The following is a 12,233-nucleotide window of genomic DNA, read 5'->3' on the forward strand; positions in this document are numbered from 1 at the left end:
TCGGTCTCTGATACCATTTGTTTGTTGGCTGAGAGAAGGGCGATCAGGAGGAAGCAATGCCTCATGGGGTGTATCCATGTTTTTTCATTTTTTGAGGGTTAGTTTATTTGTTAGCGATCGCAGCTATGTTTAGGTTCAAAATATGACAAGCAAGACCTTATAACAGTCTCTTTTTTGGAGGGTGTCAAAGTTTGACATGGTTGATGACTTCATCCACATCCAATTGACGTCCCTCTAATCAGTGTGAAAGTTTAGGTATGGCTAAAGCAAGGCTGGGAGTCTCCGAAGTAGTATTAGAGTTGGTCCCATGCAGCAACGTGTTTGCCTCTCTGCCTGTCACCGCGGCTTTGCTCGCGAATCTGCCGATGCCGACACCTACACCTATCCAATGCACAGAGCGAGTGCATGTCTGTAGTCGGTTTTCGCTCGGAGCACGGATGACTTACACAGCCACGAATGCTGAAAACCAAATCCCCCTTGGCTACCAATGCTTTGCCAGGATGTCGAGGCTGGTCATGGGTGTGGACACGGGTCTGGCTAAGATCCCGAGCTGATGCATTTTCCTCCAAGCCAGACGGGGATTGAGTGCTTATGATGTAGCCTCATAACCTGTCATGTCCTTGAAAGGTTACAAGGAGCACCTGGGCACTCTTATCTTAACTGAATTTCTTCTCTGACTCCTTGGCTTGCTATCACGAGAAGAGTAAGTCGCACAAGGGCTCCATAACCTCCCAAGCGGATACTGGCCGCAAACCGCATCGGCTTCCTATATAGTTTGACATCCCGCCGCGTTGCATATGTATATACACGGCTACAACCCAAGGGCTGGCTCTACTCCGCTTCTATGCCACGCTCACCTTTTTGCGGCTCTGAAAATCCTAACCCGCACAAATAGTCAAAGCTCTGCAAAACCAAGTAATTCAGTATACACTCAGGTCCTTGGGGGCACTTATAGTGTTTCGATTGACAAACAAAATGGCTGTTGCTGGATATGCGGCAATGCCTACATGTTAAATGAAATGGAGGATGGTTAGTAGACGATGGGCTAATGCATGTCGTGTTCCTGGTTGACATTAACAAACAGGGGAAGCCCTGCCAATGCATTTAAGGATGGCGCTGAAGCAGAGATTTGACTGTAAGCTTTGATTTTGTAGACGGAGGCGAATTTGGCGTCACGATATATGGCCGTGCTTCCTCCGGCTGCCACCGCTGAACCAACCACGGAAAGAAAGGAACATATCTCTAACGGGCTCACCGCGCCGAACCGAGAGGCTGTTTAGAATAGTCTTGAAGTGCAAAGTAGAGGGCGGAGGAAAATCTCTCGGATGTTGAGTCGCATTATCCGCTTTGGGCACAATTATGCCGGATAGTTACCGTTATTCCGCTTTTATTTTGTAGGTATGTTTCCGATGATCCCAGGGCTTAACTTAGGCGGCACACCCACACGAAGTACGGAGTAGCAAGGAAGAGGAAGATTAGAAATCACCGCAGGTATTACATATTGTCGAATCGCGCATGATACGTACTAAGTGCTCATCCTATAACTTTCGGAGCCTAGATCTTTTGTCATAATCAGTGGAAACCTCAAGCATATGCACATTTTCGACTTCAATCATGTAGGTAAAGTACCGTAGCCAAGCGTTTAACACCGTATGGATGCACTGCATCGATGTACATACATACATAAACTGGTGGTCGTGTGCGCATCACCGGAGGGTGTGGGAGGGCCGGGGTCGAACTGAGCCTACACTGGGTCTGGTACATCAAAAGGCCGAGCGAGTCCCCGACCTCAAACCAGGTACACTGGTTAACGGGGCATGGAGTATCAAAATAACGGAGAGGAGACTTAGATGATCTCGCAACCACGGAAGCGCAAAGATGCAAGGCTGCACAACTGCGCCATGGCCAAGCAAATCGTTGCAGATGTGCTCCGTAGGTGGTAGAGGAGGTCGATTTCATGATGGAATCTGATCTTCACGAGCCAGATATCTGCAACCGGAGAAAATTCGGTGTTCCAGGACGACGAGTCCAATTCTCAGGCCTAGCTTAAAACATGACTCCATCAACATGCAACCGGCAAAAACTCGGTGTTCCAGGGCCTCAGCGGCAAGGTTAAAGCATTAGTTTGTTAATTAGAAGTCAAACTTCGTGAGCCGCAGAAAGAGGTGGCATTTCAGCATCACCTGAGTAATGTCAGTGTTAGCGGCGGTAGACCGGTCCGGCATCTTGACTAACAAGGCTATGCGGGAGTTACATTCGTCATTCCTATCCGGGCTACATGAACGGCCAGGGGAGTGTGAGTTAGTTAATTCTTAAAATAGCTTGGACCCTGGCGGGAGCTAACCTGTCAACGAAGGTTTCGATGAACAAAATGTTTGACTCTTTCAGAGGCGCAACCCACTCTCATCTAAGCTGTTCCGGATTCCCGAGAGAATGACAAGAAATCTGTCATAGAAGAAGCATCTCTCAGACTCGCTTGGGATGGTAGTTTCATTCGAAGAGTCGAGGTTGGGTTAAGGGTTGGCGATGGTCATGGCGTTGGCGCTGGTCGAAGTCGCGCTGTCGAATCACAGCGCCAGAACCCACAGTGGGTGAGACTCTGCAAACTTCAACCCCTGTCGCAGATTCAACGCCATATCCAACAGCAGGACCACTCAATCCTAGTCTCACGATGCGTCTCGGCTGTGTGCATCCCCCAATCAGCGGCTCGAAATGAACGACCTTGACCACGAATGGAATGGCACTACAAGGAACTGCTGCAAACCAGTGGCCCTGCGAAGCCTGCAGTGGCTGGGACTTCTCTCTGGCCTTGTCATCGGCAATTATACCCGTCGTTTGAGTGGAGCTGCATGGAGCGCGCGGACAGGCGATTATCCTATAATTCACCTGCCCATCGCCGCCGCTTCGTGACTTTGACAGTCTGAGATCATGATGGTGAGGCGCTCGACGTCTTACCAGTGCGAAATAGCTTCACCCTCATGCCCACGGATCTCACACAAAGGTTCAATTTGTAATCGCTGATTGAGACTCAGACAGTATGTTTTCTGGGTAGGATTTCACTTACCCTTCCCCTTTTTGCTCTCGTTTTCTCGATGGACTTGGTGGCGTCTTGTGTACTTTTATCTTGGTGTTTACATTCCACTTTGCTGTTGAACGAGGGTTCTGGATGAACGGTACTCACCAGAATCCAATGGTTGGCGATTGCGGTACTTCGAGTGGAAATTTATGCGCCTTACTCGCCAGCTGGGCCTAACGATAATAATCAGAGATCTCAAAGCCTTCTCGCCGCTGGCCGGTCAATAGCATTAATGACGGTATTTCTCGAGTTCGGATCAAGAGCGACGAAGTTTTCTACAGACTCTCCCTGGGCAATAGCCCACTGCCCGGTGGATGTCCATGATGCGGGCCATCGCGACATTCATCAACGTTGTTCATTTACTAGGAATCATCCGACCTGTGGTCTCGACGGATATTCCAGGCCATAACCTCCTCTATCGCGCGCCGTCCCTCGAAGCTAGTGTTCGACAGAATGCCTTCGATCGAGCTTCTCTGTCTTCGCACTTGGTGCGAAGGGCGCCATCGCCTCAGCAGATGGGGCCACCGTCAACGCCACCACTAAACGAGCAACAATTCAACGAAACTGCTACCACAGCCTGTCTCGATGCGTTGGATAGTGTGCAATCTGTTGTGAACCCTTCTGGCATGGCCGCATGTTACAATATCCCGTTTTTCAATGCTACGACGGGGACTTTCGCTGCCGATATCAGGCTCTATCAAGTCTCTCCGCCGTCGGACGGTTTCGCAGGAGTGCCGACGTCACAATATACACTAGAGATGATGATACCGGCGGCAACAGTCTCTTCTCCAGATCGGTTAGCATCGAATCAGTCAACGGGACCGAACAGTCCTCTACTCCTACAGGATTTCAGGCATATAGGACAGCTGGATCCTCGTCTTCAAATTGATAAGCTAACAACGTATGTTTCACCAACTATCTCAACCTAATTGATCATGATACAGCGTCTTCCTAACATCTCTACAGGGGAGACCTCCGCTTCCTCCTAATTCCAAATATAACAATAACTGCTCGATCCGCCTCGAACGGCTCCTTCGTCACTGCCCTATCCTCCGACACTCTATCCTATGTTTCCGGCTATTTAATGAACGAAGATCGCTCTCCGAACAATATCACGTTTCCAGATGCCGCCGCTAAAGTACCCGAGATTGTTGCAGCTGCCACCAAATTCGTTATTCCAGGGACTGCTATAGAAATTTTTCCTATCGGGCTAATAGTGACCGCAATATGGACAGGGCTTTTCTTCTTAACCGTGGGCCTGGGAACGCTGGGGCGAATGCAGTTCCGGGATCACTTTCAGGGCAGGGTACAGATGGATGCTGCGAGGAAGCGCGGACGCCTGTTTTCAAGGTCTTAAAATTGATTGGCAGTTTGATTGGAAGTGTTGAGGCTTGTGACATGGGTTGTACACTATGAATTGATGCCGATACATGATGGTTTATGTTTTACTCTTTTTTTGAACATATGTATTTGTTTACAGTTTCTTTGTTGTTCTTTTGTTTCCTTTTTTTTTTTTTTTTATTTACTTTATTTTTTACTAGTATGTTATTTGAGACTTTGATATCCACCAAATTTATCTTCTTTATCATTTCATAGTGTCATGTCCAAATTGAGCCATAATAATACAATTCATGATGAACTTACAAGGCAACTAGCATAATATGCAGCTGCGATACTTCCTAGCCCTTCTTTGAGCCTTCAATAGCCCCAATGACAATTGCCGAAAGAATAAGCGCAGCCAAAAAGCACCATGCTGATAACTTCATACACTTTTTCGACTCGTCCCAGTTCTGAGCCGCTTCATCACCACGATTGCGATGATGGGGGACACCACCAAGCGCTCCTCCCCTTCCCTCTCCAAAGTGTGGACCATGCCCTACCCAATGTGAATGGACCGCAGAACCACCGAATACCTGACCATGGCCGACACTCGGAGCAGGATTAGAAACACCAGTTGGTCCTCGCACAGTATCAAGGTCGTTCAACGGATCATTAAGGGCTGGACCGCCAGCCCCTCTGCCAGTGCTTCTTCTTGAACCTAGAGCCGTACTACCACGACGAGAACCTACCCGGCTTTGAGGTGGTATTGAATGAACCTGGGATCCCGCATGGACACTTGCCGGACCTGCTGGATTAGTAACATAGCTTGGTGGAGCCCGACTGACAAACGAGCCCGGCGCAGCTGTTGCTGGCGGCATTGGTAACGGCTGGGCTGCTGATGGCAACGTAATGCTCGGAGGGGCACCGCCCGATGCGAGGCTTGATGGACCACGAGGTTGGAATGGGCCAGGGGGTACTTCATGTTGGTTATGGGCTGATAGGACTTGTAGCGGTAAGGATTGACCTGCTGAATCACTGCCAGATAGATAGCTTAATGGGCTGCGGCTTCGGAAGGAGCCTTGCGATGGAGGCCGGCCTCGTGATGAGGATCTATGGCTCATTGAACAAGGTCGTAGGTGAGAATGGAAGTGCTGGAGGAGGTAGGGTTGACACAAGGGTTTGAATTTGTCCTCTTTCAGCAATCTATGGAATGTGGGAGTTGTTGCGAAAAATGTTTTGAAGCACGCAGAGATATAACTAAGGGGTTGGGTTCTGAAAATGACCGCCATGATCAAAAGCTGAATAAATGCAACTTAGGAATATTTTTCTATGCAAGAAGTAACGAATCAGTTAATGGGTATGCATTCATGGATCCTAAAGCTGATCAGGACTGCTCTTCACAAAGCTGTCTTGACTGCATGGTATCATCAATGTACCAAGTTTCAAAAGTATCCAAGTGTATATAGTGTGAAACAATGCCAGATCAGCTTCACAACTACTGCAAATTCAATAAAAATCTAAAATCAGATAAAGACAAAAATAGTAGTGCGCTGGGCCCAGGATTGTACTGTGCGTACAATCTTTTAAAAGGTTTCTTACCGTAGGGAACAAAAACGACAAGAATTAAAGATTTAGCACATCAAAACAGATTCAAGGAAAGGCACCTATGGGTTTGCGATAGAGACCATAGGAGAACTGCCCTGGGAGACTACATGATATTAAACTGGATGAGAAACATTAGCATCTCTCCAGCCTTAAAACTTATGTAGTGGGCTGCATAGACACAGATTCCATCTTTGTTTTGAATATCTGGACAGACTCCCCAGAACTGGAGTGCATCAGAAGAGAATGAATGACAAAAAACAGAAAAATATTATAAGGCTCCGACATGCGAGAATGGCTTTCCAACCATAGTTTGCCAAACCCTGTTAGACATGGCTGGCATCACGTCGAACAGTTGATAAGTATGGAACCACATGTAGACAGCTTGCTTTGGCAAATGTTGAGAAGTGGATATCATCCAGGTGGGCACAGTTGTCGTTCACAGTTGAATCGTCTAGCGGCCATTATTCAAGAATGGGATTGCTGATGAACGTCTTTGAACAGGCCGAGGCACGAAGATTAGCGCAACGCCAAGTCCCCCCGGCCTGGAACGCCAGTCGGGCGACCAAATCCCAGAAGCACGCTGCAATTCTCACTTTTGCTTCCTTATGGTAGCTTTGTCCTGTTGGGCGACAGTGATGTTGAGGGTAGAAAGCCTTAGAACATGGTACTTTAAAAGAAGATAAACATCCAACGGTCAACCACCGCAGGGGCCACAAAAAGTTTTACAGGCCCAACACAAGCTCTATGAGCTATGTAACTTCGTCTCTCACACGTGTTGGGAAATTGAAGTCCGCCTGTATATAGGTATCATTATAAAATATGCCGGATTCGTATAATAAAATTAAGTAAATACATCTCGAGGCATATCTTTAATTCGTGCCACGAAAAAAATCTCCAAGTGGAGGACATAGCAAAGTTTGGTTTAGCACCTAAAACTATACATCCGCACTTCTGAATCCTCACTCCCTGTCGCAAGTCTGCTATCGCTCAAACCAATACATGTAACTGGCCCTGTATGTCCGGTAAAAGTCCTTTCACAGCGGCCTGTTCTAGGACACCAAACCTTGGTCATATGGTCTTGAGCACCGGAGACTATTCGGAGAGTATCCGCGCCAAGAGCCCAAACTCCTTCAATATGCCCGAAGAACGTCCTCAGGCATCGACCAGTCGGAACTTCCCAAAGACGGAGAGTCGAGTCAAGAGCGGCAGTGACCATGTATCGTGGAGGAGCTGGGCGATCCTTGGCGAATAGTGCGTCAAACGCGGGAGACATTGGTAGGGAAAACGGTGCAGAGAGAGACGTCTCCTCCGGGTCGTTGTGGTCATGATGGTGATGTTCATGTTCCAGCTCTGTGCTGGTTCCGGTAGAAGTAATACTCCGAGTATCATCGCCGTCGTGTTCTTCAAATTCAAATTCTCGCGGGAGGAGAACAACCTGTTGCACTTGACCCACATGGCCTGCGTAAGTGTGAATGCAGTTTCCGGTATCCAAATCCCACAGGCGCACGGTCAGGTCATCCGATGCAGTAAAGACTGTACGTGATAAAGAATCGATTTTCACCGAGTTAATCCAGTCAGCGTGGCCCCGCAAAATCCGTGTTGACTTGTCGTGGAAGTTCCAGATTTTGACTGTGTTGTCCATGGACCCTGATGCGAGCGTTGTGGCATCAAAATGGAGGCAGATAACCCCTCCATGATGACCGGTGTATGTGGATATGCATTCCCCAGTCCGCCAATTCCAAACTTTGATTGTACGATCAAGACTCCCGCTAATAAGCTTCGTGTCATCGAACTGCAAACATCGGATTCCAGATTGGTGGCCATGAAGTGTTCGCAGCTCCTCGCCGGTGTCCGTATCCCAAATCTTGATAGTTGTGTCGTATGAACCAGTAGCAAGAATATTATCCTCAAATTGCAGGCACATCACGCCGTTGCTATGACCCCTAAATATCTTCGTAGTGCATCTCCCATGCTTCCAATTGATACCGACCTTGAATCGGTCCCTGTAAACATCTTTCCAGGGACGGTATTTGGTCTTGAAATAGTCCTCATCAGCATCCATTGCCTCCGGAGTCGCGCTCTTTCTATCTGAATCTTTCCCAGTGGCGCGAAGTTGGATCTGCCGTCGTGAATCTCTTAGCCTCTTGCGATCCAGGATTGGAAGGCCCCATCCACACTTCTTGCATTTCCGATCAATATGCTGCTCACACATTCTGTGCCAGACAACGTCGTCATCCGCCAGATCACGCCAGCGACGAGAAACCTGTGCCGCTTTACATAGCGAGGCGGTATCAAGACAACATAGGATTTTGAATGATATCTCTGGTGGTAATGCTGTCAGGAAGTCGATTCGGATAAGGTCACGGACGCTAGCGGACAAGAACGAAAGCTGAGGGAAGCAGCATTGGGCAAGGATGCCTCGCAGCATCAAATTTCGGTGTTTCGAAGGAGCAGCCGAGAACAACGCCCAAAAGTGCGCAATGCTCCGCTGATCGTTTTGAGACAGGGTATGGAGCTCCTTAAGAATTCGAGTAACATATTAGCTTAGAAAAACGTGGTAACGCCAGCGGTATAAGGTAACTTACGCGTTGCATCTGATCCATAGTAATTTCATCCGCTTGTCGTCGACACTTTAAATCCGGCCGATGTCGATAACAATACCTGGAATTTGGGTTTCTTGAACTGCTTGGGGCCGCCAATGGCTCAAATTGATTCATAACAGCATGCTGGTCGCGTATATGCTTTGTGAGGAATGGGGCGATGCTCCTCTCGGGCAAGTCAAGTTGGGTATTCCCCGCGACTGAGACGTCGCTGACTGCGTGGTAATCGCGACTCTCTTGCGTCGGGTTACCGGGCGGCGATGGTCCAAACACAGACGCACTGGGTTCATGGTTGACCGAGAAGCCAATAGACAGGCGCCTGCGCTTTCGGGGTGATTCCTGGAAATCTCCCTTGGCGCAGGTGTCGAAAGTCGACTGCGAAGATGACTCTGGCGGCGAATTCGAAGCCATGGTGCCGAATGTGCTGTCAACAGAATGGAAAGAGACGATTTTCGCAAGGACGACAAACACGACGACGATGATGCCCTGAAGAGTGGAGCGTCGATTAAAGGGGGAAGGACAGAATCTCCGCGGTGATAATATCTCGCGTGGCCGGCCGGATCCAAGCTCTGGAACCCCCGAATCAGGAACAAATGAACGCCTCGAATAGCGGAGTTTGGTTGCCGTGGGATGCAGAATTTATATCTGCACGTAATCCATACTCGCGATCTCCCGTCTCTTAGCCTGAGGATGAGGCCATCGTGTCGTGATATTCACTCACTGTTTCATCTCCTCGTCACCCTTGATATTTTGCCCCCCTCGGCACCCGGAAGACTTTTGTTCAGGCCGTCGATCCGTCTCCACGCTAATGAGACCGCTAAGCCTTTCCTAGATTAGCGACTCCACACAACTGCCACCACACCGGCGGGTCACGCCGCCAATTCCCTACCACTAGTCCATATTTGGTAAGGTGCGTTCCCACTCCTGGTATCGCCGACCAGAAAACTCTGGGCCCACGTGACCTCGGCCGCCAAATTTCGACATTCGGCCTGCACATCGCATCATAGCGGCCCGGGTCCAATCACCAGCCACCGTTGTCAACGACATCCCTCCGCCCTCCTCGACTTCGTCAAGGGTTCGCTGCCATTCGTGCGTCTTGCGCTGAGGCGAAAGCTACTTGTCGCGGCCTGCTTCACTGATATCATCATCATCGCTTGTTATGCAGATTAAGGTAACGATGACACGATCCCAACTGTTATCTCAGCTCCTTTCACTCTTTGAGGCTTCGCTTTCCGCTGTCCAAATACCCTTTTACCGCCAATTGTATGTACTTCACCATCCTAGTTTTTCTGCATTTTCCTTGAGAGAGAGAGGGGGGGTCGTTGCACTTGGCATTGTTACCTTGTGGGCGAAATCCGCTCCAGGGGTAGATGTGTTCATTCCCTATTCTTGCTACTCGCAAACTCAAAGCCAAGCCTCGTGGCGTGTGGAATGAGGAGATGACGCGTTGCTAACAGGTGGACGATAGCTGCTGAAATGCATTTCCTTGCAGACTGGTGCATCTTCTGGGTCAGAATCATTGATTCCGCGGATTCCTAGAATTGATCAATGTCATCCTCCTCGATGTCCTCTTCGGGAGTCGACGGCCAATTTAGAGCCGCGTCCGTTGGTGACGAGGACCAGCAGCCCAATCTAGAAACCCTTGTTGCCCACTTGGTGGCTGCCAAACGGTCGCTCTCGTCAATCAACCATGTGTGGAGAGCCAATGAAATTGTCACTGCTGCTCGGGCTGCTTTGGAAGAGAGTGTCGTTCTCTCTGCCCGAACGGGGTTCCTCCATAGAGAACTCGAAGTTCAGCTACGCGTATTGTATCAGATCAAAGACGAGATTGGGCAGGTCGCGCATTATGGAAGAGAGGAGTTCTCTTCTACCCTCAAGCAGCTCGATGATGTAGATGAGAAACTCCAGCAAGCTCTAAATGTATTGCGCGAAACACCTGTTGAGGCCTCATTTCTTCCTGCAGGAGAAGAGCCCAAGACCCTGCACGATTTCGTTGACGAAAAAGCAGTGCAAGATTTGCAAACAGTGTTGAAGGATGCAATCGACAACACAAACTCTGCTCAAGCTGATCTAGATTCATCAAATAACGCATTTGACGAAGACCTAGACTCGATTCAACGAAAGATGAGCAGATACCGTGTTTCTACGAACCTCTTGTCTTCTTCATCCAAATTGTCCTCGTCGGCACAACCACGCGCCAACATCCCTTCTCCAGCTATCATCCCAGAATTATTACACTCGCTTGAGTCGCATGCACAGGAGATGGCAGACTTGCTGGAATCCTTGGTCCACCATTTTGACCTTTGTGCGACGGCCGTTAAGCATACAGAAGGTGGCGGAGCAGCCGCTTTGCGAATCACAGGCGAGCTCCCGAGCGGGTTGGCCGTTGGTGTTAGACTCGGCGAAGGCGAAGACCAAGACAGCCCCAATGCTCCGCCCGAACCGTTAACAGAATCAGAATACCAAGAAATGCTAAGTGTTATTGTCAAGGATGCTACCGAAGCTGAGGACGTTGTCCTTGAAATCCAAGATCGTATCACAGAGATGGAGAATATTCTAGTCCAAATTTTCACCGAACGGGACCTTCTCGCTCAATCCTGCGCCGGAGCGGTAGACAGTGTCCAGCATTTAGACCATTTTTTCAAAAACAAACTATCGAGCTACATCTCCCAATCCCAAGTCTTTACAAGTGTTTGGAAAGAGCAACGAGGGCGTATGCAGGCCGGTATGACTGACCTGTCGGACCTCCGAACCATGTATGTTGGTTTCTTGGATGCGTATGATGACCTCATCCTTGAAGTCGCTCGGCGAAAGTCAGTCCGACTTGCAGTTGAGAGAGTCCTTCATGAAGCAAGGGTGAAATTAGACAAGCTGTACGAAGACGACGTTCGCCATCGGGAAGCCTTTCGGGTTGAACAAGGTGATTTTCTACCTTCCGATATCTGGCCGGGCCTTGGTCGGGCCCCCATGAGGGTTGAGTTCAAAAGAATTTTTGATAGTAAGTCAGATATAGAAACGGGTGCGCCCAAAGAAATGCTTACTAGCGACGGTGAATGTGCCCAAAGCTACTCCGAAGGACCAAAACGTACATCATCTACTCGCGTAGAAGATAGTCAACACCAACGAGAGCCCGAACGCACAGAGCCCGGTAGCGATAGCATTCCGGATCTCCCCAAGTACCTTATTGAAAGGGCACTTGTCCGGAGAAAGGCCAAAATCAAGGCAAACCGCTTACCAGCAACACAGCAAGTAAAATAATCGAAAGTCGGTCAGAATCAATCGCTGTGTCCTTTTGTACTATACCCAAAATTCCGGGTGGAAATAATTAGATTTTATTTTGCAGCTCCATGATTGGACATAATAAAAGCAGGAAAAGTATGCCATTAACAGGGCTCATTGACAGCAAGGGCGTGCTAAGGAAATACTAGGCACCACTCATAACTCTCAGAGCTCTCTTTGGTCTTCATTTTCGCTTCACTCCCCATCCTTCATGAACATACAAACAATATGACTCTCAGAGCCTGTCACCAGCCCCTACATTTTCCGTTCCAGCTAAGTGGGAGCAGACAGTATGCAGCTGTAACCAAACCCGGAAAATCATCATTTGTAGCTCTGAAGTAAAAGAGTAAGCG

General features: G+C 48.9%; 4 protein-coding genes across 4 annotated transcripts; 2 read left to right on the forward strand and 2 right to left on the reverse strand.

The window, feature by feature from the left end:
- Positions 1-3,390: 3,390 nt before the first annotated feature.
- On the forward strand, positions 3,391-4,514 carry D8B26_000284 (uncharacterized protein; the record flags this gene model as incomplete). The annotated part of the gene is made up of 2 exons (XM_003067524.2): positions 3,391-3,977; positions 4,043-4,514. 2 exons carry the CDS (start codon positions 3,391-3,393, stop codon positions 4,431-4,433), a joined length of 978 nt encoding a protein of 325 aa, XP_003067570.1. The 3' UTR covers positions 4,434-4,514.
- A 241-nt stretch (positions 4,515-4,755) lies between these two features.
- Positions 4,756-5,517, reverse strand: D8B26_000285 (uncharacterized protein; the record flags this gene model as incomplete). The annotated part of the gene is made up of 1 exon (XM_003067523.1): positions 4,756-5,517. The coding sequence occupies one exon, from the start codon at positions 5,515-5,517 to the stop codon at positions 4,756-4,758; it is 762 nt and encodes a 253-aa protein (XP_003067569.1).
- Positions 5,518-6,822: 1,305 nt separating this feature from the next.
- Positions 6,823-9,331, reverse strand: D8B26_000286 (uncharacterized protein). The gene is made up of 2 exons (XM_003067522.2): positions 8,587-9,331; positions 6,823-8,519 (listed from the first exon to the last, which is right to left on the reverse strand). The coding sequence occupies exons 1-2, from the start codon at positions 9,010-9,012 to the stop codon at positions 6,924-6,926; spliced, it is 2,022 nt and encodes a 673-aa protein (XP_003067568.2). The 5' UTR covers positions 9,013-9,331; the 3' UTR covers positions 6,823-6,923.
- Positions 9,332-10,164: 833 nt separating this feature from the next.
- Positions 10,165-11,859, forward strand: ATG17 (autophagy protein 17; the record flags this gene model as incomplete). The annotated part of the gene is made up of 1 exon (XM_003067521.2): positions 10,165-11,859. One exon carries the CDS (start codon positions 10,165-10,167, stop codon positions 11,857-11,859), a length of 1,695 nt encoding a protein of 564 aa, XP_003067567.2.
- Positions 11,860-12,233: the final 374 nt, after the last annotated feature.

The sequence above is a fragment of the Coccidioides posadasii genome, chromosome 1 (assembly GCF_018416015.2).
Source record: "Coccidioides posadasii str. Silveira chromosome 1, complete sequence".
In the NCBI taxonomy this organism is placed as follows: Eukaryota; Fungi; Ascomycota; class Eurotiomycetes; order Onygenales; family Onygenaceae; genus Coccidioides; species Coccidioides posadasii.

Coding starts and splice junctions, on each gene's coding strand:
- D8B26_000286 (XM_003067522.2), bottom strand. CDS start 9,012: ATGGCTTCGAATTCGCCGCCAGAGTCATCTTCGCAGTCGACTTTCGAC. Junction 8,520..8,586: donor CTATGGATCAGATGCAACGC/GTAAGTTACCTT, acceptor CGAATTCTTAAG/GAGCTCCATACCCTGTCTCA.